The sequence below is a fragment of the Leucopleurus acutus genome (genome assembly GCF_964270905.1).
Source record: "Leucopleurus acutus genome assembly, chromosome: 14".
NCBI classification, from domain to species: Eukaryota; Metazoa; Chordata; class Mammalia; order Artiodactyla; family Delphinidae; genus Leucopleurus; species Leucopleurus acutus.
In genome coordinates this window covers 30,984,725-31,012,719 of record NC_139156.1, presented here as the reverse complement: position 1 = coordinate 31,012,719, position 27,995 = coordinate 30,984,725, and the positions used below count along the sequence as shown (strand labels likewise).

Sequence of the window (27,995 nt, the reverse complement as noted above, 5' to 3'; positions counted from 1 at the left end):
AAACCAGAATTTCAACCTTTTATTCTTATTCTTAATAAACATGATCATCAAAAGTCTTGGTCTATAGATGACAACATATCTTCTGATTTCCATCTTCAGCTACCTTTTCTTTGAAATTTTATTTCTTCTTTCTACTTTATGTTTGTCTTGCTAGTAACTTTTCTATTGCTATTTACCACCTTCTACCTCTACCTTTTCTGTTCTAGATGAAGTGTTCTAGATACTGAAGAATTTTATAATTGGTCTGAATTCTTTCTTTAGGAAACAATCACTTAAAACATTGGTTCTTAGACCAAAGAGCAACTAAAGCTATTAATTTCTTTGTACAGTTCCCATTTCACTGTTTCTGACACATTTCTTTTAACTGATCTGTCATAACACTGATACAGAGCATGGAATGGGAGTTGCCACATAATAAGATCCCTTGCTAATTAGGTGGTGAGTCTAGTAAGGTTGTCTCCCTCCTTCATCAGAATGAGGTATTCCCCACCAAGGGGAATTGCCTTAGTCCTAAACTTAAAGAGGTGAAGGGACCTGAGTTATTACTAAACACAAAACATTTTACTTCACAGATGATGGGGAGTCAAGTTAAGTGAATTCAGCAAGTCAGCAGCAGTCCAAAATAAAATCCAGGTTTCCTGACTTCCAAGCCATGTTCTTTGTCTACATCATGCTAACTCTTACTGCATGGCTAGCTAACACATTTTCTCCTATATTGTGGGTTAAATGGGCTCTGGCGAGCTAGCCAAGGAACCTATTTATTACAGTTTCTATGAGAAAACGAATTCTGAGTTTTGCCTCAGAAGTCAGAACACATCTTTCTACCTCCTACTCATCCTCTTACCACTCTGATGAACATAGTATCTGGCCATCAGGAATGAATGAGGAAGGCCATCTTATATTCTTAATAACTCACCTGGAAATGAATAGAACACTATTTATCAAACCAAAGCAAATATGTATACAGGAAGATTCTTCAAAATTGAGGACTGATTTTTAGGATGAATCTTCTAGAGTTATCCAAATTAGCTACTTGTCTTTCTTAGAAATAAATCTGTTACTAATACTTCCTCAGCCAACCAGCTGCAAAACCACACACTATGCTTTGAAAGACAGCACAGAAAAACAACTTACTTCCAGGGGCAAATGCGAGAGGGATCTAAAAATCCCAGCTATTGAGGTGATGTAGGACAGAGTAGGATCTCTCTTTTTTAATAACAAAGTAAGACAAAAGAGGGGGAGAGGGTAGGTAACTTAGCTTGACTTGTAAAAATATTCATTGAAGTCATTTACATACTATTACTTTGCCTAATTATGGCAAAGCATTAGGGATTATTCACATCATTAAATACATCAAGTTAAATTATTTGATTGCAGCACAAACCTCCTGTTCAGAGTCTCTCAGTATTCATACTGTGATGCTCATATAGTTGGGTTGTCTGCTCACAGGTTTTAACATAAGATGAAGGAACAGTGCTGGCCTGGGAACTGGAGGACAATGTACCTTGCACAGTTAGAGGCAAAGGCAATGGCAGTGAATATGACCAATAGCTTCACTGTCTATAAGCCAGTTTGTAAAATCTTGGGGAAGGATGGTGGCCACACAGCTGTCTCCCAAGGCATCATATAGAGAACTTTTTAACTGTCTCTTTGGACACCTAGCTACAATTTAGTTTCTGATTCTCATTGTATTTAAATTCATGGTTTTGTTACATAATGTATTCCTAAAAATGTATACAAAAGTTGAGTGTGTGGAAGTTGAATAAATTTACATTATAATGGGTGGTTCTGTTTCTAGAGAATGAAAAATTTCACCCCAGCATTAGAGACATTCTTTGATAACATGGTCCCAGTGTTTCATCCAAATTTTTCATTTTCCTCTTTTACTTTTACACACAACCAATCGTTTTGGATGTTCAGTGAACATTCAATGAGGATTTAAGACTTGTCATTTTTGACGTGGCACTCCTGATCATTTCCTTCTGTGTCTCAAGTGTGTGTCACATTTATGAAACCCAGGTATCTCATAAGCACTTTTAATTTTATGTTTTCCACTTATTTTCATATAAGAATAAAAATGCAATAAAATATTCCAATATTGCACAGTGATGTGCATACAAAGATGGTAACACCATTGGCTGGGAGCAGATTTTGCCATGTTACTGATCTAAATGCTTGTTAACCAAAGAATGTAAAAAAAAAAAAAATCTAAATTTCCCATCCAAAAGGGAGCTTAAAGGTACTAAATATCTTTAAAAGTATATCTTTTATCAAGATCAAATGTGCTTAAAACAGAGCCTATCAAGAAGAGGAAGGATAACCATACCAACCTTGTATTTCTCTTCTCCTTTTATCTCATATCACCCTATTTCTCCCAGATAAGTGACCAGGAGAGTAAAGGGACCATTGCAGAATGGCTACTATGTGCCAGGCATTGTGGTAGGTAAAATTTCCACAAATACTCTCTTAATGGCCGGCGCCAATAGTGTATTTTATGTCAGAAAAAAACAAAACAAGACAAAAAAACAGAAAAACAAAAACCCAAGATCTCAGAAGCTATTAACTTCAATAAGTCCTTGTTTGCTGGACTGAGGAATTCGATTGAAAAAGAACCATTGATCATTACAAAAGAACCCAATAAAACTGTACTTAACTGGATCTTTAATAGTATGGCTTTTATATCTTTGTGTGGGATGGAGAATAATTTCATGGAGAAGCACCATATTTCTGATAATTTTTAAAGAAATAGGTCTGATACTAATTTTACTGTATGTTTAAGCATCAGTTAAGGGCCTGTGCTTTGAAGGTAGATTTATGTGCTAGGGACTCAAAATTAATGGTATGTTTAAGGCTGTACATTCTCTGCACAAATTTCCCAAGCCTGGTGGTAATAACGTGTATATAACGAAATAGATAACTATTTCTACTTTAAGTTCCTCCTTCTTCTTCTGACCCATCAGCAGAGTAAAAGTCAAGGGTCCTCCTCTCTCCTATGGCCAGAACTAAGATCTATTGCTCTGCATCTAAGGGTGCAGAGCAATAAGTGGGGTCCCTGGCATCCCAAGCTTCTGGTTCCCAACCATTTTTTAGATGTTCTTTGGTAGCATCACTGTTTTGCAAGCATACTGACTTATAAATGCTCCAAATACTTGATAGTCCCATACCTGGGAGATATGGATGAAGGAAACTTCTGGAAGGCCAATAGTCACTGACCAAATTTCTACATCTGCGCATTTCTTGAGGGAGAGAGCTTGGCTATTTGGAGATGGAAAGTATGGTGACCTGATATCAGCAGGTCCTGATTCTAGACCCACCTCTTCGTCTAACCAACTGAGTGTTCTTGGTTCCAGGCTTCTGTGAAACCTCAGATTTGCCTTCTATATAAAAGGAGTTAGGACTCATCCCTCTCTAAAGTCCTTTTGAGTTTGTTGTATGTGACTAGCCCTGGCATTTAAACACCCTCCTGAAGCTACAGAAAAGCTGAAGAATCATTTAAAAATTAGGACATATCTTCTTACTTGAATACTGTAAGTCAAATCATAATCACTTCTAGAAATTAGATTGGACTAGCAAATAAGTAAGACCTAATATAAGTACATTTCAGTAAAATCACTTGTAATGTACATTTCTGAACAATCTTTTCAGGCTCCTGACATGCCAAATTAGAGGTAAGTATTCCAATTAAGTCGTCATCCTTTTGGCAAACAAGAATAGGGATCAATATACTTGATGATGGTGAATGAAGTCCTTAGTTTCACCTCTTTGTGCCTTAATAATATCTTCTTCAAGGAAAGCCCAGACCAGCAGGGCTGCGACAATATCAGCAATGAGACTGGGTCTTAAGGTCAGCATTCAGGCCATAAAACTCAACATGAAGACATCATTAACAGGCTGAAAACCACAAGTCTCAAGGTCCCGAAGTAGACAGGCTTTAGGAGGCGGAATCAGCGACCTCTGGGTGGAACAGGTGGAGGAGGATGGAAGGTCTCCCTGGTCGGAGGCCTGAAATGAAAGATAACACAATTATTATCAAATGAATTTAATTAACTAGTTCTCAGCTATCCATGATTTGTTGCAAACTTGGTATACTATGCAAAGGACATGTTCTTCAATTAATAAAAGTGGAGAAACATACGGACCTTTCAGTGGCATACATGCTAAGCTGTGGCTTGCAATCCTAGCTGCACATCAGAATCACCAGCAGAGCTTTGAAAAATAACAGTTGCCAGGCTCGATCCCAGACCTATTCCATCATAATCTCTGGAGGATAGGGTTCAAGCATCACAACTTTTAAATAGTGTCCCTCCTTCAACCAGTTATATTAACCATGTTGTTTATTTTCTGAGGCTTTGACATCTGGGCCCTGGCTGATCCTGGAGGGCCTGCCCCTCCTAGGGAAAGCTAATTCCTAGAGATAGCAAACAACCTGCAGTGAGCACACCTTTCACGTTTAAACTAACCAGTCCAGAGCCCATACTCCAACCATGTCCTTTAATGGGACTCTCACATTCGGGACCACTATCCACTGCCCTAATCACCCCAGGGCCAGGTGCTAGACAACTGGAGACAGCCCCTTTGCCCCGGAGCCCGCTGAAATTATTCAAACTAGCCAATCCTTAATCTGCCTAGCCTGCCTCACTTGTTCCTTCCTGCAGAACCCAAAATAAAGGCTCTTGCCCATGTTTCTCCCCTCCCTGACATTTCTCCTGCCTAAACCTGGGGCTTTCCTGTGTGCCCCACCCCGGCATAATGTGCCCCCTCCTCTTGGGATCTAGGAGTATAACAAACTCCCTATTCAAAGGCAGTCATGGGGCTTCCCTGGTGGCGCAGTGGTTGAGAGTCCGCCTGCCGATGCAGGGGACACGGGTTCGTGCCCCGGTCCGGGAAGATCCCACATGCCGCGGAGCGGCTGGGCCCGTGAGCCATGGCCACTGGGTCTGCGTTTCCGGAGCCTGTGCTCCGCAACGGGAGAGGCCACAGCGGTGAGAGGCCCGTGTACCACAAAAAAAAAAAAAAAAAAAAAAGGCAGTTGTCTCCTGATCTGCTGACCTTGCCATACCTAAATAATAATAAAACCTATATTTTAAAACTCCAGTGATTCAAATGTGCAGCCAGGCAGGAGACACACTGCAGTGGGGAGATCCCTTGAGAGGACTTGAGAATTTCTGAAGTCGGCTTCTCACAACTACTTCCACCTGGGATCACTAAGTGTGTTGTCCCAACTCCACGTCTGCTTTCCTAGAAGCCTCCCTCCACATTAGTCTAGATGGTTTTTGAACGGTACTAAATGATACTCCAGACAGACCTGGGTGAATGTATTTACAGAGGGTTCAACAACTACAGATGGTATTTCCTCATGTGTGCTGTAAAACCAATATTTAATTCTCTTGGAAGCAAGTCAGTAAGTCAAGAAAGAGAGCTTTGTCAGGTGCTGTAATTGAACTGTGCTACCCTGGAACTGCGTACTTGAGGACTGAATGAATCAATGAGTAAATATTTACTAAATGTCTCTTGAATGCAAGTTTGCGTAGGTCAAGGAAACGACAAAAGAGTTGGGAAAAGACAGGCCATTTCAGGAGCCAGAGAGGGAGGCAGAAGTAGAAAAGAATAACAACAGACATCCTCAGGAGGGTCTGCAGTGGCACCTGGGAGTAGATGGTTTTGTGTGGTTGTCTCTTTATCCAGAGAAAACAAATGGACGGTCTCCTTCCATCGCCCGACCTGCCCTGCGAACCATGGGCTTAAAGGAGAAAGCTGAAGGACAGTCAGGTGATACCACTTATCACTTGAGTAAGCTTAGGCTGGCTTCCTTGCTTCCTTCCTTCCTCTCAACAGACATTTATCTACTGTGCATCTACTCCTGGGTGTGGGATATATCAGCAAGTAAAATGGGCATGGAACTTTCCCTTAAGGTGCTGAGAATATAATGGATGAGACAGACAACAGGGAAAATCAGTACACTGCACTGAAAGTTTTGATAGGGCACATTCAGAACCTATGAGAACATATGGCAGAGGCATTTATGCACACATCTGGAGAATAAGTTCAATTTCTCTGAACCTCTTTCTCATCTGCCAGACAGAGGTAAAGATACCTATGTTGGAGATGTAGGTATCTATATTGGAACTGCAGATACCTATACTGTGTGAGATGACAGTTGGAAAGTGGATAGCACTTTTGGCTTAGAGTAGGCACTCAAGAGGTAAAGCTAATAATTTTATTATTATGATTAAAGATGTATTCTTAGAACTTTTCCCCATGTATGCCCCATAAGCCTTACATTTTACCTTCCATCACAAAGAGGGTCACGATTCCCTACTGGTCCCTCTTCCTCTGCTGCCCGACTCTGCAGTTGGGGCGAGTCTACAAGCAAACCATCTCCACATTTCATTCTGATGAACAACCCAGCTAAGGATTGGAAGCCCCATCTCAGGGAAATGGGTTTGTGATTACAGACATATCAGAACCATGAAAATGAAGGTTATTAAATCAGAATCAAGTGGTGGTCTGTGGGGGAGACGGCCTCTCCAGGACGCTGGGAAGTTGGAGCTGGAGACAGGATTGTCCAGTCCAGAGACCCGGGCACTGGCTGCTTTCTTCTCCATGTTGAGGGTGAAGTCTGTGCTGATGATAAGTTTGGTTCAAGAACCCAGCAATCCTAATGTTGGTTACATTCTTTTAAAGCAGGCCTATTATTTAGATGGTATGCTTTTGTATGATCACAACATTGTTAAAAATATCTTTAAGCTTCTCCATTAGTAAATAGCCTCCGGCCCAAGTCCCCTTACTCTCCGACCACTACCCCCCATCCCCCAGGGACTTCACAGATCTCTTTACAAGTCAGCAGCTAAAGGATTAACTCTTGGTACTCCAGGAGGCCTTCAGAGGTATGTTCTGATTTGGCAGTACCTAGGCTACGCCTTAAAGGGGAATGCATAGATTGTTAGTGATTGGCAAATCACTAGTAAATGTCAAAACATATTTAAAAACAAGGGGGCAATGGCTCAGCAAGATGTTGGCTTCTTTTTTTTTTCTCTACTGGCACGACTTTACCTATGAAGAGTGTGATATTGTCAGCTGCCCACTCTATAGGGACTAATGCCCTGCAAGGGAAATGCCATGCAAAGATATAATGCATCTGCTCCTGTTCTTGTCACCATCTGCCTTTCCTAACTTTGAAGTATAAATATATTAGGAACTTACAGCGGGTGGGAATGTGAAGCTTCTTTCCACTAATCTGTAACCCACCTGCACTGTGGTACACGACTTGATGGCTAGCTGTCAACCCAAGCAGTAGCAGTCTATCCATCCATCCATTCACTCACTTGCATGATAAATATTTGCTAAATTCCTAGCAGGCGCCAATTACCGATTTAACTCCATTCTGTGCTGGGGAGAGTAGAAAAAATTTTTTTTCTTATTAAAAATCTCTAGGGACTTCGCTACAGTGGTTAAGAATCCACCCGCCAATACAGGTGACAACGATTCGATCCCTGGTCTGGGAAGATCCCACATGCTGCGGAGCAACAAAGCCCGTGTGCCACAACTACTGAAGTCCCTGCACCTAGAGCCTGTGCTCCCCAACAAGAGAAGCCACCGCAATGAGAAGCCCGCGCACCGCAGCGAAAGAGTAGACCCCGCTCGCCGCAACGGGAGAAAGCCCAGCGCGCAGCAGCAGAGACCCAAAGCAGCCAAAAATAAATAAATCCATAAAATTTAAAAAACAAACAAACAAAAACAATCTCTATTCTTTTGAGGTTTACCATCTACTTGAGGAGACAGATATGTAAACAAGGGCCACAACATGGCATGAATTATAATGGAGGTATTTGGGGAACCACAATAAGGTTCACTCTGAATAGGAACATCAGGGAGGCTTCACAGAAGAGGTAATGTTTGGACAGAGTCCTAAAGGATGTGTAGGAATTTTCTAAGCAGAGATCGGAAGGGAGTAGGAAGACAACATTCCAGGCAAAAGGAACAGATTGAGCAAAGACAGCACGAAATGACACAGCTCACTAGGAATTCTTAAGGGGGAAACATCAGTGACTACAAGAGAGGGGTGGGACTCAGGGCAATGGCATTCTAAAAAATAGAGAATTAAATTTTAAGGCTTTCATGCCAGGAGGTGCCATCGCCAGCTATTTCTGCTCTAGAATGGGCACTCTCTGGTGCAGTGGAGGAGGGACTGCCTGGAGGCAGGGAGGTGAGTGTGGGCCTACAGGGATGAACTCAGGCACTGGCAGATGGAGAGGAGGGGTAGATCTGAAAGCTGCAAGGGCAGCAAAATGAACAGAGCCTCGGGCGCTTCGAGGGAGGCAGGGATGGAGGCTGACCCCGGGGGCAGGCGCTTGAGGAAGAGAGAGAATAGTGCCACGTCTCAGGCTGGGAAATGGTGAGAAGAAGGCAGTTTGGGGCAGAGGATGGCAGGTTGGATGATGAGTTCAGTTTTGCATGGGCTGCGTCTGAGATCTTGGTTGGACACCTGGTGAAGTTCCCAATGAACAGTAGGAAACAGAAGGCCAAGGTACAGATGGCGATGGAGACTTGGAGTCATTGCTGATAATTCAAGCTCTGGGGACAGCATGCAGAGTGAGAAGAGGAAGGGACCAGGGCTGGAGAGAGTGATGAGCAGGATGTGCTGTTTGAGAGAAAGGGGGGGTTCAGGAGAACATGAGTGGGGAAGAGCGGCCAATTCCCAGATCTGGAAGTGGAGTGGAGACCACCAAGGTCAGCCTCCCCTCCTGTCCGTCAGTGGGTCAAGCATTCAGGAGAGAGGCCCATTTTATTCTTTGCTCAAACATCTCCTCATTTTATTATGAAAATTACATACACACTTTCAGAACAATTGCATCTTTTCCAATCTTCACACCAAAAATGCACCCAAACCCCGTTTCTATCAGAGATTTCTTTGCAAACACCATTTCTTTAGTAACATATGTTTTCCTCCTTTTCTCTCCCCATCTTTATCACAACATGCTTCCAGACTCCCCCAAAACAATTCATCTGCCATCTCTCTTTACACATTAAATGCATCCCAGTTTCCAGCCTTTAATTTCTGGAACCCATTTCCCTGGTTGTTCCCTCTCCTGTAGACAAAATCCCACAGAGTCTTTGTAGCTATATATTCGAGACTGACATTCTTTTTAATCTTGGTACAATTAGATAACTGCCTCCAAAGTCTTTACCTTCAGGAATAAAAGGTCTGAGATCTTGTATCTTCTCCCATGACACTTGGACCTCCTTGGACAGGTGTAACAAAATGACTAAAAGACTGGACCCTGGAGTCAGGCACACATAGGTTTGCCACAGACATAAAGTCTCCATCCAGTCTTAAGCTCCGGTTTCTACATCTGCAAAATGGGATAACACTAAACATCTACCACCTAGAGTTGTGAAGAGAATTAAATGAGCTAATGCATTTAGTGTGTTTAACAGAACACCTGACACATAGTAAACGCTCAATAAATATTAGCATTTATTACCACAATTGCTCTCCACAAACACCCCTCCCCAATCCCCAACTATATATAATTTTCAAGCAACAGAACATTATGCAAATTCAGGTGATTGGACTAGGTTATCGCTAAGGTTCCTTCTAGGGCTAATGTTCTAATATGTGAACTCTATTCTACACCAGGGAAACATGCTCCGTGAGTGTGAAGCAGCTTGGGACCGAGGGAGGCTTGTGTAGCAAGTGTCAGTACGTGAATGTTGCTGGGAGCACACGGAAAAGCGGTAATAGCAAGGGGAGAAATGGAAGGATCCTCAGCGCAGGGTCAGCTGCTCTTTCCAGAAAAGCGGAAGAAAAGCCTCCTTGTGGTACTTTCTCAACAAATTTCACTGATGAGGTTCATTTGAGTTACAAGTTTCAAATTGGAAAAAAAAAAATCCTAGTTTAAAAAAAACTTCATCCTTTTAATCTCCCCCCGCCCTCCCCCACCCCTCCACCCCCCCCACGCCACATTGTATTTCAGACATCAAAGAATTAAACTCCCAAGGCAAGCCTAGGCTTTTACTCCCAAAGGCTCCTTTCTGCCTTGGCAGACAAGCTAGCTTTGACCACCTCTTCTGTGACTCCGGAAGACCTTAAAAAGGTTCCTGCCAGAAGCCTGAACACAAACAAAGACATACATCAGAGCCCCATAAGTCAGTCGCACTCTTTTGTCTAATGCCCAGCTCCAAATCTCCATAGGCTCATCCTTCTGCATAAAAAACACTCAGACTGTTGGGCCCTTACTAAGGGCCAGAAACACAATCCTTACGACTCTGTGAGGAAGTTCATTGACTCTCTCCGTTTTTTTTTTTTTTGGCCGCACCACGCGCAGCATGAGGGATTTTAGTTCCCGGACCAGGGATCAAACCCGAGCCCCCTGCAGTGGAAGCTCAGAGTCTTAACCACTGGACCGCCAGGGAAGTTCCTACTATCTCCATTTTATGGACAAGGACAGTAAGGCACACGACAGTTAAATAATTCATCCAAGTTCACAAGTGGCTGCCGCAGACTTCCCCAGGCAGTGTTTCCCCACCACCACACCTTGCTGCCTCTCACCTTTATTTCCACTCCCAATTCCTTCTTATCTCCTTGTCCCCAAAAGGCACTGTCTCCACTATGCGGCCAAGGGAATTAGTTATTCGGGAGCTGAATTCTAACCAGATAAAAATTATGCAAAACATTGACCTTTACCGATATATTTCACTGACAAAATATTGCATTTGTTATTTAGAGTATGTGCAACTGAATAAAGCATCCCTCAAGTTAATGAAGAGTCCACATTGAAATGTGTCCAAAGTATGCATTTCAGTGAGTCTAGCTCTGTGCTTATTCTTAGGTCATTTTAGATGTCCCCAGATCCTACACTCCCCTGAAACTCAGAGAGTGAGGAAAAAATGTCCCGTCAGCTTCGATGTTACCTCTGTGAGGCGGCTCGGGGCGGCACCCTGGGGGGCCTCTCAAGGGGCATGATGGGTGCGCTGTCCACTGGTGGGGGGCCTGGACTACGACTTCTGGCAACCTCGGGGGCTTCATTATCCTACAGCAAAAAAGATGAGAAAGAAGGGTGAAAATCACATTAAGCAACAGCATAGTTGGACACACTCCATCCCACAAGCTCCTCAGCCCTCCCCAGGCTTTGGCTGAAGGTTACTTACTGACTGATAATCAACCCAGCAATACCAGGGCAGTTTTCCACTGACACTGACTCCCAGAGTCACTGAGGAGACCATCAGACCCAAATTATCATTAGCGATTCGAGCTCTTGTTCCTCACTACTCAGTGTGACATGTGGGCCACCGACATCACCATCGCCTGGGGGCTTGGGAGAGCCACAGGGTCCCAGGCTCCTCCCACACTTGCTCCATCAGAACCCACATTTTCACAAGATCCTACGTATTTCTTATGCATGTTAAAGTTTGAGGAGCATTGCTCTATGTAACCAGATAGGGCTGGAGAAGTTTTATTTTTAAACAAAAGTCCCTTTTTGGGACAACAGAACGGTGACTGGTCCTCAGTCACAGGGTCATACGAGCTGTGCACTGGTGGGCGGCCCACCCCTAGGACCCTACCTCAGGGAGTCTCCTGGGTTGGCAGTGACCCACGTGACCTCACCCGCACATCCCAGCTGCTGGTCACTGGATCAGGATACACACCCTGACCCAAACTGGGCCTCAGCCTAAGGCAGCAACTTACACTCTGCTCAGAGACCTCGCGGCTCTCGGGGAACTGTCTGCCGCTATCCATGTGGAGAAGCAGAAAAGGCCAGTGCGCAGTGAGAGAAAAAGGAGATACCCACAGGGAAGAGGAGACAAAAGAGCGTGTGGCCTCGGGGGGTACAGTGAACAGCGGCTCCCGCTGTGGCATGCCCCGCTCCTGACCCAAGCCCCGAAAGGTGACCACTGCCCCTGGAATCCCTGATACTCATCCAGTTCCCTCTCACCCCTTTTGGCTTAACCCTTCCTCCTTCCCTCTCTTCCTTTCTTCCCCTCTTTTTATTGAGGTGAAATCCACATAACATAAAATGAACCATTTTAAAGTAAACAATAAGTAGCACTTAGTACATTCACAATATTGTGCAACCACCATCTCTATCTGCTCCCCAAACATTTTCATGACCCCCCCAAAGGAAACACTGTACCCCTTAAGCAGTTTACCCGCATTTCCCCTACCCCCAGGCCTGGTAACCACCAATCTGCATTCTGTCTCTACGGATCTACCTTTTCTGGACATTTCATACACACGGAATCCTACAATAGGTGACCTTTTGTGTTGGGCTTCTTTCACCTGCGTTTCCATTTCCTGCAGTGAAACGACCCCCAGGACAAGACATATGGGGGTGCGGGCCCCGGCTCTCACCTCGTTGTCCCCCTCCATCCCGCTGCTCACACTGAGGAGGCTCCGGGTGCTGGATCGGTTACTCGCGCTGCCTAAAGGGCGCAAACAAAATCAGCTGGACTGTGGACTGTCTCAAGGTAAAGTAAATTTTGCAGAACTCTAGCTCTCACTCACTGATAGAAACAATACACAAGCTGTGCATACGGGCTTCTTCAAAATGCTGCCATCTAATAACATTGCCATGTTATTAGAGTTCAGTTTTTCTTTCAGCATAAAATGAAATGGTTCATCTTTGTATTACCACTTTTTGCCTTATAGCTACCATTTACTGAGGGCTTACCTCACGTTACATGCTTTAAAAGCACGACTGCAGTTAATCCCTAGGAAAACCCTACCCGACATTAGAGCTCCGATCTGACAGACAAGAAAGCAGAGACTCTCCAGTTCTCACGTGTTCAGTGGTATTTCTAAAATCTGCAAACAACTTTTGTTGCTAAAGTTTTTTTTCACCTATTTAGAAATTACGGCATGTGCGAGTATCACACATGTATACATAACCTTCTAAAAAGGTGCCAGTGTGACACAAAACACAAAGCACAGATTCAAAAATATAACTCACACGCAGGGTAGGAACTGTGACTTATGTGAGTTTAGGTGCTCAAGGATGTAAGTTGGGGATTTATCACCTACCTCATTGAAAGAGCATTATCCAATAGAACTTTCTGGAAATGTTCTGTTGTGTGCTATCCAATTTGGTAGCTAGTAAGACACATGGCTAGTGCAACTGAGGAACTAAATTTTATTTAGTTTTAATGAACTTAAATTTAAATAGGCACATGTAGCTAGGGGTTATGGTATCGGACAGCACAGCATTAGAACTAGCTCAAGAACGTGATTGGTCTAGCAGTGAAGAAGGAAGAATAACAGTTAATCAACTAAAACTTTGACTTTAATTTACCAATATTGCCTTTAACCGTATTGCCAGATCTTAGGTCTGCTGAATTTCCACTCAAAATAGCTCCTCATCATATTAGTTTACAGGTAAATTGCCTTAGTTTTGACTTCATTATGGTACCAACTTTGACCTAATTAATTTAGATGTTAGCTTGACGAGAGTCGGTTAAGATTATAATTTTGGATTGTTTCTCGGAGGCAGATTTTTAAATTTAAAATAATGTGTTGAAAATATTTCTAGAAACCAGGGGATTCAGAGTTAGTCTATTAAGGAGCACGTGACCCTGTCTCTTTCTCTCCAGCTACCCACACATAACACTGCTCGCTCAGCCAGAATGTCCCTTTCTCCCTGCTCCCCCCAGCCCACCCCATCCACAAATCGAAAAGCTCCTGTCCCCAACGCTCAGGACAAATGCTGTCGAAACCTTTCCAGATCCCCCCAAATGGAAGTAAACCCTCCTATCCACGGGCTCCCACCCCTGTGGAGCCAAGCCTCCCACGTCATTCATCCTTGTTCATCCCCTTCCCTTACAACGAACCAGACTCCTTCCAAAGTTTATCCACTAGGAGGGAGCAAAAAGCTGTCCAGGCACTGGCTCCAGGATCCTGGAAATTCGCACCAGCCAGCTCCCCTTGTCCCTTCCCTTGGTGTTCTTGAATTTTTAACGCCCACCCTTTGGCTTTGAGGCTTTGCTCCTGGTTTATCAGCCCTGGCTGGCCCTCTCCTCTCTCCAAGGCTGCTGATCTGCTTGGCCACAACCTGTCTGGACGGCACCACTGGTAGGAGGCTCTGGCCCCAGCCCCCATCATCTTCACTCTTGCTGGGGGAAGGGGGCAGTGCCCAACCCCTTGCCAGGCTTCTGTCACCAGGGAAGAAGAATCAGACAAGCATCTAACTGGTACTATATTTATAACTTCTCTCCTCCATTATAAGTCCCCTGAGGACAGACCCTATTTCTTTTTCAGCTTTATGTCTCCAGTATACAGTCTAGCTCCATATGCACAGGGCTGTCCTCAATATTTGGTGGAGGAATGAATGAGAGAAAAAAAATGACCCTATATATATGACCCTTAAGAAACTTGAACCAGACAACTTAGAAGAAGGTCAATGGTCTTTCTGTAATGAAACTTTTGTTCTCTTAAACATAACACTAATATTTTGTGCTTAAAATTATAGTCACAACCAGATTTAACCTGCAACTGTTTTCCTGTAGTTCCCAAGAGATGACAGCTGCACCATAATAAAATAGTGCTGTTTTTAGGGTATGACTCCGGGGGTTGAGGGGCAGTTGGTGGATCAGAGCTGGGCCATCCTCACTCTCCCTCCTTGCCCTGGAAACTGTTTCTCTTTGGAAGGCAGTATGTCCCCATGGTTGAGCACACAGAGAGATCTGGATGTGAATCCCAGATGCCCTGTTTAATTTCCAAGTGACCCAGGGTAAGATGCCTAACCTAAGCCTCTGTTCCCTGGTCTCACAGCACTGCTGTATAGAGTGAGACCGCACGGTAACAGGCTTGGCACAGAGCCTGTAAGCGCAAGCATTTGATTAATTACAGCAGCTATCATCATCATCATCATCACTAGTCTCAAAATGGCAGATCATCCACTAGTGACCCAAGGGCCCTCACCTCCAGTGTCCACACCTCTGTATAGCCTCTTCCTCACCTCCCTCTCGGCTTAGCCATGTGACTTACTTTGGCCAATGTGACGTTAGCAAGTGTGATGCAAGCCAAAGCTCGATAAGTACTTGCACACTGGGGCTTGTCCTTCTGGAATGCTCCCTTTATGGATCTTGTTATCATACAAGAAGTTCAGGCTATTGAATTAGTGGCCATATGTAGAGAGTCCCTGGAGAGTGAGAGGCCATCGTGGATGCGCCAGCCCATGCCAAGCTTACAGCTGAATACAGTCACATGAGTGACCCCAACTGACCACAGGGGGTGGAGGTGAACAATTCCCATTTGACTCCTGGCCAAGTTGAGAATCAGACACAAATAAATGATTATGTTTCAAGCCACTGCATTTTGGGATAGTTTGTTACATAGCAATAGATAACTGTGCAACAGGGCCTGGATGCAGTCTACAGCCACAGAGTAAAATAAAATCCTCTGGTCTGTCATTTAATAACATTTTCTACCCCAATAAGATAGCCATCTCTGGGCAGTACACCACCATACAGGGTGAGAAGCACAGTTTATGCTTTCCAGTCTGTTCTCACTCCAAGCTAACTCAAAGTAAAACATACGCATAAAATGGTTTAAATTAATCTGAACCTGAAGTGAGTACTCTGCATTCATCTTGTTAAATTTCCCCTTCCCGCACCCCAGAAAGCCCTGCCCTCACCCCAAGAGTGTCTATACCACGTCTCCTCTCCTCTGTGACACGTCTGAGCCGGCTGCCTGCCTGTCCCTTGCTTCCTCTGCCACCTGTGATCACTCCCATTTCTGAACTTATCAGAATTCTCTAAATTGCCTAAAGGGGGGGTGATACACATGATCACCCCCATAACGTAAGGGGAGGTTTTCTTCTCTGTTAAGTCTAGGCTTCTCATGTGGTTGTATGATATGCTTTGGGTCTGTTTCAACAGGTAACAGTGGCAGAGAGAAGAGCTGGGTTCTACTCTCATTCTGCCATTGACTGGCTGTGGGACCTTGGGCAAAACTCTTTCCCTTTCTGGGTTACAAATACGCTATTAATAAAGTAAGGAGGGGGAATAGTTCAGAGGCTCTTGACCTAAGTCCATGGATGGGCAAAATTGTGTGTGTGTGTGTGTGTGTGTGTGTGTGTAAACACATGCATGTGCATTTTTATAGGAAGCACATCCAGATCATATACCAGACTCTCAAAGGGGTATGTGATACAGAAAAGATTAAGAACCCCTGGGTTAGGTGACCTTCCAGTTCCTACATCCATGTGGGGGTCTTCCACCTGACGTTTAAGGAGACGTGAGTCCTGAAATTCAGCTTGTCTCTTGCTCTTTCACTTCTCTCCTAGCTGTTTTGATAACACTGAAGTGTTTGAAAGCAGCGAAACTCGATCTATTTGGCTTGTGAAGCTGGTGTGTCTGAAGTCAGCTAATACCACCCTGGATCTGGAAACAAAGCCCCAGCTCCTGCCTGCACATCAGCGTGTATTGCCTTGTTGCAATCAGACTCCTATTCAAGCTGTCAAGCCAAAAAGAAGACATTTCCCAATTAGATCCTCAACTTGCCTCTAAAGTTGGAATTCTCAAATCCGAGTTCACTGTTTTCTAATGTTTCTGACTTTGTGCCCTTTCCTTCCCCTTCCCACAGATGAAGCAAAAAGAAAAGTAGGCAAGAGTCTTAGCCTGGATTCGGTCCACCTGAGTTCAAATCCCAGCGCTACCACTTGTTAGCTATTTAACCTAGAGGAAGGCACTAAGTTTCCAGTTTCCTCCTTGGTAAATAGAGGTGATAATACCTATCCTGTAGAGTGATTATGAGAATTAAATCAGAGAATCTGTGGAAGAGGCTTAGCATATAGTAAGTGCTCAATAAATACTAACAAGTATTATGATTAGGATTTTTCATTTATAAAAGCAATAGAGTAATAATTATCATGCAATCTGGCTTCACGGGCTATTTGTATAAAGGATCTTTGGCGCCCTGAAAAAGGCAAACCTCACAGGTTAAATGTCCCCCATTTCTTACACCTCCCAAGCCCAGATCAGGCTCCAAGTAAGATCTTCTGGGCTCATAACAGAGCACATTTCCAAGGCCCAAAGGCACCTGCGGGCCACCTGCTTACTTGCTGTGCTGGAGGTACTGTCTGTTTTCCAGTCTCCTCGTCTTAGCTCTGTCCTTGGGGGAAAGACGCTTTTCCTGGGGCCACTCTCATAGACTCCAAACTCCACTTTCCCTGGCAGGTGCTGTGAGTGCCGAATTGGGACTGTGATCTCCAAGTCTGGAATTAGAGGGAAAAGAGATAAGGTTTAAGGCACCAGGATGCCATTTACAAAACTGCTGGGCTGCTCTCTCTCCACCCACCTCCTCCACCTGAATCTGGAGGGTGCCTGGAGGGGAGGGGAGGGGGAAGGAGGAGGAGAAAGGGAGAGGGAAGAGGGTGGGGGTCCTGTCCAATTCAGCACTGAAACTCCACTGACTACTGTGTGGCAACTGTTGACAGAAAGTTGGGGTGGAGGAATGTTAGAAAGGGCAGAGAAATGCTTTTGCATCATGTAGAAGAAAGAACATGTGATTAGGGAAAGAGGCCGGGGCCCCGGCTCTGCCACTCACCAGCTGTGGAGCTTAAGTCAGTTGGCCCCTCTGAATTACTTCCCTTTCTGAGGAGGGGTTGCGAATGCCATTGATTGTAATAATAGGTTATCCTGTGCATCACGCAGAGTTCTAAGAGCTTCCGTATTTTTCGCTCCTTGAATCCTCCCGAAACCCATGAAATAAATACTATTGTCAACATTCTCAATAGAAACTAAGGTACAGAAAAGTGAAGTAGCGTGTCCCATGTCCCTGTCACACAGTTGGTAAGGGGGACAGCTGGGATTTGAACCCAGGCTCCAAAGTCCAGGCCCTTAATCACTACTCAGACTGCCTCTCAATCCCTTAGTAAGTGATGGATGAAGGGTGGGTGGTCCACAATGACAGCAATGATCCAGAGAGTTCACGAAAGGAGATCCATCAGGCCCATGAAAGATTTGGTGACTTGCACAGCTCATCAGTGGTTTGAGACCCCACAGATTCATAAGGGTAGATTATCCCTTTGCCCTGCAAAGCGTTAACCTAACCTCTTTACTGGCTTAGCCCTGCCCAGTGGTTGGTCTTTCTTCCTCCCTAGATTTCCACCCCTGGGTGCTATGAGCAGCGAACAACTCCAGCTGACAAGTGGAACAAAACATCTGTGCGGGCCCAAACCAGCTTCCTCTCCAGGGAAGTGTGAGAGCCAGGTGATCTCCTGTCACAGGGCTCCCCTTGAGGCCCTGGACCTTCCCAAGCCCTGGGGCAGGGTCTCTGCGAAGAGGTGTAAGTGCGGGGGGGACTTTTGGGGACATGTGGTCTCATTCTCAAGGAATCACTTCCTCCTCGCCTCTCCTCTGCTAGGGATGGGTGTGGCAGGAAGTTCAGGGAGCGCAGCGGCAGGGGTGGCTCCGCTTGCCAAAGCCAGAGGTCTGCCAAGAAGGGTAAACGGGTAAACAAACGCAGGTGCGAGGACAGGGTAGACCAAGTGTGCTCAACATTCTGCATGGAGAATATTAAAACAGTGGACTGCTGGTTTGCGTGAGCTCGAGCTTTCCTCATCCTAGAGACTCTGGTTCCAAGCGTAGTGTCTGGTCCTAGTAGTAACCCAGCTTTCCAGGTCTCGGTGGAACACAGATCTTTTTCATGTCCTTGGGCTCTCTTGCTTACAATTGAGCAGTGAGTGGAAGCACCCACCCAAGCTTGGAAGCACTTGGGTGGAGACTAGCCAGTGTACCCACACATGGGTGTGAGCCCATGGTGGCTCAGAGCCCAAACAGGTGACACTTTTTTCCCCCCTAGCTTTGACCGAGATGTTTAACAACAGTCTCTTAAAGGGAGGTTCCTGTCTGCTTAATTCACTTCAATGAAGCAATTTTCGACTCTGAACAGTTCGAGGAGGAAGGAAAGTAAAATACACAGGAAAAAAGTTGGGAGTCAACAGTTCAAAAAATCAAGTAGAGCCAGTCTAAGTGTCTACAAAATCCGGATATTCTTTGAATAAAGGGACACTGCCAGGAAAAATAATTATCATCACTATACTGCGTAGTACTTTTGCCAAAGTGCATTCACATGTGTTACTATTCCTCCCTTGAACTTTGCTACTCCATGAAGCAGATAAGCTGGGTGTAACCACAGATGAGGAAACTGAGGCACAGAGTGGTTAAAGGAAAAGACCTGGATCATGAAGTGATTCAGTGACAAAGCAGGGATCAGAACCCAGGCCTCCTGGGACCCAGCCTGCTTCTCCAGGTCCCGCCGTGCAGTGGCCACAGACACGCCCATAACACGAATATTGATATTCTCCTCCATGGGGCCAGGCCGTTCAGCAAGTCGGGAGTCAGCCAGCCCTCCTCTGATTTCCTACACCATCAGCGCTCTGCACCGTCTCAGGGAGAAGAAAACAACTCCCCAGGGCTGAAGAAATACTGGCAAGTTCTTATGAACAATCTGTTACTTTTTAATCGTCCCTGGTCTTTTAACCCAAATTAAAGAAAACTCACCATTGTTTTTCTTTTCTAAGGCAAATGAGGTTTCCAAATGAATAGAGTCAGTCCTTGAGTGGAGTGGCCTCCATTCCTGGAAAAGGTCCTTCAAGCAGAAATGCCATTCATCGGCCCTAATTTTCCTATAGGTCAATGTTATCCTGTGTCGACAGTTTTCAAATTTTTTTTGTTTTTTGTGAAGCAGGATTCTTTCCTCTAGTGAAAACAGAAGCTCAGTATAGGAAACGGAGTTTTTAAAAAGGAGCTGCAATGGTTGAAGCAGAGTAAGTGGCCCCAAACCCTGTTCCAATCCAAATCTACTCCCCTACCCCATCCCCAACTGTCCCCCAGTTCCTACCTGCTACCCCTACAAGCATGGATGGAGCAGCACTGGAGCACCTGAGTGTGAAAATCCCCAGAATAGGCAATTCCAAGTTAGAACGTACTAAATACACAATCGAGTTTTATGCAAAGATCTAGTATATCATATTCACTCAACCGTAAATGATGCCTTCTCTTTGGCAGATGCTCTGATGACCTTGGGCCTCACCAGGCAGTACAGGGTCCAACTTCCAACTGCCTGAGCTTTCTCTGGGAGCCGGATTACAAGCGCCCGTCTCCCAGCAGGCCTCACCCAAAGACACGGGAGCTGGTGTCTAAATGCCCCGCGGGAGGGATAACTCTTCCAGAGTGCTCTCCATTGACCCCCAGCGTCTCTGGGGAGATGAAACTGCAGTCTCCATGGTTCTAACTGCACGCTGCTGGCCGCCTTTCCTTCCTCTATCACTTCCCACCCGCTCCTGTGTTCTCTAGGATCACCTCCCATATCAGCTCAAATCCTTGTCAGGGAAGAAAAAGTTCTAGAAATGGATACTGTTCATGGCTGTACGTTATTTTGAGTGTACTCAGTGCCACCAGATTGTACATTTACATGCAAATAGGAAATTTTATCTTATGTACATTTTACCAAAATAAAAAACAAAAATATAGGGAGACTCTTAGTGCTGATGGACAGAACACTCTCCCCATGTGGGCTATTTGCGGCCCCCAGCCGTTCTTCCTCAGTGTCAAATTATACATAGTTTAATCTTTTAATAGTTATGACATTAATTAAAACCCTTGATGTAAAAAGTAAAAATACTTAACCCTTCACCACCACCACCCCCAAATCCTGGTCAGGCGTCTGCTTCTTAAAGAGTAGGGTAGCAGGGAAGGTAGGGCATCTAAATCATGTTCCTTTGGAAAACTTCAGACATGGACCATTCTAACCTAGACTAGAGCCACTGGTGGGTATCACTTATTCGCAGCCTGATTAGCCTTGAGTGAACTTTGTGAAATGTGTCAAAAGCCACGATTCCAGGCCTGGCCCCTGGATGGTGAGCCCCAGCTCAGCGCACTCTCCCTGGGAAGCCCTGGCTAAGAGGATGCCAGCTGATGTGCAGGTGGTTTTCAGAGTGCCTCCATGTGCTGGGCACTGGGCCTGACCCCGGTTATGCCCTAACTCACTGAATCTTCAGAACGACTCTCCTGGATGGGCACTTATTTGTGCCATTTTGCAGATGAGGACTGAGGCTCAGGCAGGTGAAGTATCTTGCCCATGGTTCCCAGCTAGTTAGGGGTAAACAGTGAGCAGGAACTTGACCTCAACCCTGCTGGCCCCAGGGCCCATGCCTGCAACCCTCTACTCCTCGGCATGCGTGTCTGTCTTGCTTCCATCTCTCCAGTGGGCCCAGGTGGAGCCTGGGTGGGTGGTACATGTGTGATGACACCAGTGGCTCGGTTCTGGAGCCCAGGCTGCTGAGCACACATGACTCCAACACTATGACTCACCGGCCTTCAAACACCACATGCCCCACCAAATCGCAATTTTCTTGATACTACCTATATTTAAAAGCTTGAAATGTTTCATTCAGTCAAGGCTTCTATTGACCTCTGGGTTCATGTGCTCTAGTTTTAAAAAGCACCTCAGCCCTCTACCACCTAGAACCCTATTGTCTGACCCTAGGATGAATGCAGCTCTTGAAACAGATTTTCTCCCTTCTTTTCTTTTTCCTCCTCGCAAAAGGAGGCAGACAAGTATGAGGGTGGGTAGTGACAGCATACATTTAAAACTTAGTCACCCAGGCAGGAGTCTGAGGATGACCCCTCTGACTTTCTGCCACGGTTGTATCCTCTTTACCCCTCTTCTTCCAAAAAGCCAAAATCAATAATATTCACTAGGCTGTATTGCTTGCAAAACACTGTGCTAGGCATTGTGGGACAGGCTGTAGCTGGGAAAACCAGACCTACACAAATAAAAGGCTAACTCATGAGCTACCAGATGGTGAAGATTGCATCTTACAGGTGTAAGGTTTGTATTTGGCTGGACGCCTGGTGCTCAGTAAGTATCTGTGGAATGAATGAATGGTGTCACCAAACGTTTCACTCAAACCAACCATTCCAACAGAGACTTCTTGAGTTCCACCAACGTACTGTGCTACATGCTGGGGATTCAGCAGAGCACAAAACAGACAAGTTCTTGTCCTTGCAGAGCTTATGCAGGTGGTGGTGGCAGGTTTGGGGGGAGAAGGGGTGTGGAAAATAACCATGAGAATAGAAACATAATTCCAGTCTGTGATTTGTCAGAAGAGGGTGAGCCATGGCACAGGAGGTGAGTCGTGGAGGGCTACTCTGGAGAGAATGGCCTAACTCTGAAGGATGAAAAAGAGCCAGTGGGTAAGAATGTGGGGAAAGAAGTGGAGTGGGCACAGCAAGTGCAAAGGCCCTGGGCAGAATGCCCTTGGCATGACAGAACAACCAAAAGCAGTCCATTGCAACTGGAACACAGGGTGTGGGGGAAAGTGCAGGATGAGCTCAGGCATCACATCATGCAGGGCCTTGTAGGTCACAACGAAGACTGTGATTTTACCCTTGGGACAAGAGCCCCCAAGGGTTTTGAGCAAGAGAGTGACATCATCTGATTTTTATTTTTGAAAGGCTGTTGACTACAGTTTGTAGGATTAACTGTAGAGGAATAAGAATGGACACAGGGAGACAACTGAAGAGGCTTCTGCATTAATCCAGGAAGAGGTGGTGGTGGCTTGGAGGCAGCTGTGGCATGGGAGGTCGTCAGAAATGATAACAGGTACTTTGGATGCAGAACTTCTGGGAATTGCTGATGGTTTGAAGGAATGAAGTAATAACAACCAGAGGCAACAGAAAAGAAGTGCCAGGTGGACGGAAGGGATACTAGGTTCTATAGATGCTCAAATGAAGAAGGAGTACAATGGCCAGGAGTGGTCCAGGAAGGCTTCACTGAGAAGGGGCTGTCAGGGCTGGGTCTCCCAGCACCAGTAGTTTCATACAGGTGAGGAGGGAGAGGCATGAGCAAGGGGCCTGTGGCAGGAAGAGGTCCTGTTTGAAGACCAGGGTATTACCAGACTGACCAGGTTCATGGGAAGTCGGGCCGTTGATGGCAGCTGGAGACAAACTATAGAAGTTATGCACCAGCGTAGTTCTTTACGCAATGGAGCGCCATTCAAGATCTGAATGCCTCTGAAAGTCTTTTCTTGCCAGCTCTTCTTGGTACAAGGCTGCCCAGTGTAAATAACAGAGACCCACCACGGCAGAGGCTCTCAGCGAGGATATGCAGTGCGGGCAAATGCCCGTTCCTTGCTCAGGGGTGGTGGTGCCACATGGGTAGCACCTGGGGGAGGGAGGGTCAAGGGGGACAGAGGGGCCTGGTCCTCGGTGAGCACAACTGGAATCCATGGCCCTGCTATTGGGCCCCCACCACACACGGCAGGAGCCCTTCTGCACCTGAGACCGGGGCTTCCAAAGCAGTGTTTGGTGTGGACACTGATGACGCAGTGCCCTGCTTGAATCAGAAACAGATACTATGCGAATGGGATTTTCTCTTTTCTCTGCTCAAAAAAAAGTGTCTTCCTAAATGCCAAGGGGAGAGTCAGGTGCCTGGGGAGAAAGCTTTATCATCCTCTTTCATGGGAGGAGGGATGCAGAGTTCAAGCCTTCCTTTCATTCATTTGCTGACGTGCCTTGTGTGCCAGGTACTAGATTTATAGAATTAACAAGACAAAGCCGTTGCCCCAAAAGACCTCACAGCCTAGTGGGGGACCCAGATATATAGACAGGTGACAGGTGCTGGGCAAGCATTCTGCCCACTCAGGCCCCAGCAGAAAGGAGAGTCAAGGACAACAGACCACAGCAAAGTCCCCCAGCATGCAGCACCCCCAGGAAGCCACATACCTGTCTGCTTTCCTGATTTTTGCTTCTCTCTCTGTCTTCGGGTGATGCTATCTCTTAGCCGTTTAAGATTTTCCTGGAAAAAAATTTAGTTTATTTTAAAAATATACCCCAGAATTATACCCTCTGGGCATTAGAGTTTCTTTCTGATTTTATGACATTTGCAAGATATATCACATTGCAATAACATTTCCAACGTGCCGATGAGGCTGGAGTGCATTTGCAATCGGCTCCCAGAGAAATCCAAGCCCTCTTAGAAGTTGTGCCTGAAGAGAAGACATCTTGTCCACAGCAAAGTATTTCCCCTCCTCTCTGGTTCTCAGCTCTTTCCCAGCCTTATAACCTACCACCCACGCCCCTTAGAAAAGCCTGTCTTCTACTTGCTTACAAGCTCTCCACCTACATTCCTACCTCTGAGACTGTGTCCTCACACATTCCCCTGACCCTGAGGGTCATGGATTCCATGACTTCGCTCCAAGCCTGGGTCAAGGCCCACCTTCTAAGCGCCCCCTCCCATAATGCTCCAGTCCTTATTGCTGCCCATGCCATCTGCTACTGGGCTACACTGCCTTACCCTGTGTGTGTGTGTATGAGTGTGCACACGCGTGCGCACATGTGGTCTCTTCAGAGGTACTGTGAGCTCTCGAAGGGCAAGAGACCAGGTCTCGGACCTTTCTGTAATCCTGCAGTCTGGTTTATCGCAGTCATTCAATAAATGTTGAACAGACATGTGAGGGTCAAGATTTGTTGCTATTTTAATCAATAAATAACAATCAGCTTGAAGTTAAGTGTCTGAGCATTCTAGGGAAATGCCCCAGGGACCAACATCCAGACCATCTGGTTGGAGCAGAAGGTTCCCGTGAGGGAGCCACAGAGGCAGGACTGAAAGGTTGGTTGGGTTGTGACTGCAGCTGAGAGACTGAGCTTGGTCAGTCTCTGACCAAGCAAATGTTCTCAGGCCCAGTCACAGGTGTCCAGTTACAGCAATACACAAGACAGCCACGGACCCAGCCCTCCTCCACTGTCTAGCAGAGAAACAGACATAAAACAAAGTCCATCTGGAGCCAGTTACCTGCTGGAAACGAAAGGACTCAGACCGCTTCTTCTGGTTGAGCTGCCACTCTTTGAAGTGGAGCACGGCCTCATCCACGTTGACGATGCCCAGCTTCACCTGCTCCTGGAGGGTAATAAGCTGCCGCTGGCCTGGAGTTTTCATCCCAGCAAATGGGTCATACATGCTTGACTGAGGCCTGTCCCTCCAGGGTCTGACAGGTGGCTCTGGAAAGGATGGAGAAACTCAGCTTGACAGCGGTGCCGCTGGGGAGAGCTGACCGGATGAGTGGGGTTAATGAGGCTGGCCGTGGGCTCAAGAGGATGTGTCTCAAAAGAACAGTTACATGTGGAACCAAGAAAAGGGAGGTATGACATGGAATCAGAGAGAGGGAAGCAGCTAATAATTTCAAATCCTGTTACACTAAAGTAGACAAGGCCACACCATTTTAGGAAGTGAGGCATCCACGGAGTGAGTCACCATGAATTACTGAGAAGCCTTTAGACCAGCCTTTCTCAACCTTGGCACTATCGACATTTCAAACTAGATAATTCTTTGTTGGTGTTGTGTAGCTGCCTTGTACACTGTAGGATGTTTAGCCTCATCCCTGGCTTCTGCCCACTTGATGGCAAGAGCATCCCCTTCCTCAGTTGTGACAATAAAAAATGTTCCAGACATTGCCAAATGTCCTCTGGCCGGTTGGGGGGTGGGGAGTGGAGGAGAAATCACCCCCAATTGAGAACCACTGATTTAGACTAAAATCCACTCCAGAAGAGAATATACAGGCAAGTCTAACCAGGCTGCTTCTCCCAGCACCACTTCCAGCCCTCCCCATCCCCCCTGCCTCCAAGCAGCATGGGGCACAGTGATTGTGGACCGACGGGTATGAACTGCCTGAGGAGACTGGAGTGCTAACAGAATCATGACCCAGTCCAATATCACCAGGTAAAAATTAGGTTCTGGGTCCCAGCTGACTCTCCTTGGGTTGTTCATGTGCCAACCTCTCCTCCGTATTAAAAACTTATAGTTCTCTGCTTTGGATACTCTAGGGAAGTATGAAGCCAACTCCTCTCTCTCTAGGCTCTGTGACTCCACTAAGTTCTGTGGGAAGAAAGAGCTACTTGAAGAGGTGATGGGGCCACTGGAGCATATGAAAACAACTTGACATTTCACTGCTCATTTCCTGTAGGGCTATCTTTGATTCTCAATTTCTCCAGCAGGACCCCATGTGAGCATTGTGATTCAGGGAGACGGTATGAAGGAAAAAGAGAGATGACTTCACCAGTGGGTATTGAAAAAGCTTCAAAGAAGCTAATGTATCATTCTTACCAACCATTTACTTATCTGTCTACACACACTCACATAACTTACTCCCAGGTTTGCCCTCTTCCAGGCTGTCTTTAATTGTGTTGGGAGATGGAGTGTGGGGACAAAAAAAAAATGCAAAAGCCAATCAGTTCCAATCTCCTACCACCAAAGCCCTTAGGGAAGTTTTCAAACGCTTAGATGGTGTCATAGTTCCTTTTCAGAAGACTCATCAATGGGATAATACTGAATGTCTCTGTTTAGCACAAGGAAATTCATCAAGAACAAAATACTTATCTCTTCAAGCTTCCTTAAAAGGTCTTTGGGAAAAAAAGAAAAATGTCACCCAGTGGCAAGCAAAATGTCTCAAATAAAAGTTGAATTAAAGTATAGTTTAGCTAATACAGATAGGGTAGGTAAATAGCACGGTAGGGCTGCATCACCAGGTAAAGATTGGGTGCTGGGCTGCCCACTTTCATCCTGTTGGTATCAGTCTCAATGTTTAAATTGTACTTTAGTGTGCTGTTACAGACACTTTCTAGGGTATTGATGTCGTTGGTATGATCAATTTGTACAGTGTTCTAAGGCACCCCAATCTCTTCTCCTCTCCCTTTACCATCAGTACAGCTCCACTTCAGGTATCTCTTGGACCTCTCTGTTTTTCAAGGATAAGGAGCTGTTACACCTGGAAATCACTGAAACATGAACACTTCCACCACCCAGAAGTTCAGGTCATACAAAAGGAAGCTGAGGACATCTACTTACCTTTCCTGATGCTCTCTGAAGTAACGTAGAAATTCTCAGGCCGCTCTTGACTTTTTTCTGCAAAAACTATGAGATAAAGAGTATTCTAAGTAAAGCCAAATAAGATCTCTTTCTAAAAGGCTTTATAATATTTTATATATTTACCAAAAAAATTACCAAAACCTTGTACAAAAAAATAATAATAATGGATCACAACTTGGACCACTGTATGCAGTTCTATAAACCAAAACTTTAGGAGGCAACCAATGAGCAGAAGCCATAGGGATTATGAAATGAAGACAGACCAAACCAACAAGGTCTCAAACCAGAAAGACAGAGCCAGTCAGAGGACATGATCAGCATTTACAAGATCATTAAAGAAAAGGGTAAGGTGAACAAGATTACCCTTTTCCGGATCCTTGAATACTGAAGCAAGCCGTGGAACACCCTGAAGTTTGAGAATAAAAGGAAGTGCCACTTCACATGTCAACAAGTGCCCTAAGACAGAACTCAGAGCAGTGGAACAGGTGAAATATGTGCAAGGCTCCAAGGGGACTTAGATGAAGTCGGTCATGCACAAGAGACACATAAAGACTTGTAGGGGGGACTTCCCTGGTGGCTCAGTGGTTGGGAGTCCGCCTGCCGATGCAGGGGACATGGGTTCAAGCCCTGGTCTGGGGGGAGCCCACATGCCGCGGAGCAGCTGGACCCGTGCGCCACGGCTATTGAGCCTGCGAGCCACAACTGCTGAGCCCACATGCCACAACTGCTGAGGCCCGTGCGTGTCTAGGGCTCGTGCTCCGCGGCAGGAGAGGCCACCACAATGAGGGCCCGCACACCGCGACGAGGAGGGGCTCCTGCTCGCCACAGCTAGAGGGGTCTCGTGTGCAGCGGCGAGGACCCAATGCAGGCAAAAATAAAAAATATATAAATAAATAAATTTATTAAAAAAAAAAAAAGACTTGTAGGGAAAACTGGGAAATGACAAGCGTTCACTCAGTGGTAGGACTGCATAGTGATTAAGTCTCCCTGGGCTCTGCACACGACTCTCTGGGTTCAAATCCTGGCTCTGCCATTTATGAGCCATACAACCTAAGACAAGAGGCTTGACCTCTTCTTGCCTCAGTTTTCTGATATGTAGAATGAGGATAATAATTGTACCCTCCTCTTT

At 45.7% G+C, this 27,995-nt stretch overlaps 1 protein-coding gene across 3 annotated transcripts in view; it reads right to left on the bottom strand.

The window, feature by feature from the left end:
• Positions 1–6: 6 nt before the first annotated feature.
• PIK3AP1 (phosphoinositide-3-kinase adaptor protein 1) overlaps positions 7–27,995 on the bottom strand; it is a 114,516-nt gene continuing 86,527 nt past the window's right edge. For all 3 annotated transcript variants that reach the window (XM_082854395.1, XM_082854394.1, XM_082854396.1), the window contains 7 exons: positions 26,846–26,911; positions 24,797–25,002; positions 23,728–23,800; positions 17,055–17,210; positions 12,353–12,423; positions 10,915–11,033; positions 7–4,002 (listed from right to left, as the gene is read on the bottom strand). In XM_082854395.1, the coding sequence (XP_082710521.1) occupies positions 3,945–4,002; positions 10,915–11,033; positions 12,353–12,423; positions 17,055–17,210; positions 23,728–23,800; positions 24,797–25,002; positions 26,846–26,911 (749 nt within the window). In that variant the 3' untranslated portion in view covers positions 7–3,944. The remainder of the gene's footprint in view (positions 4,003–10,914; positions 11,034–12,352; positions 12,424–17,054; positions 17,211–23,727; positions 23,801–24,796; positions 25,003–26,845; positions 26,912–27,995) is intronic.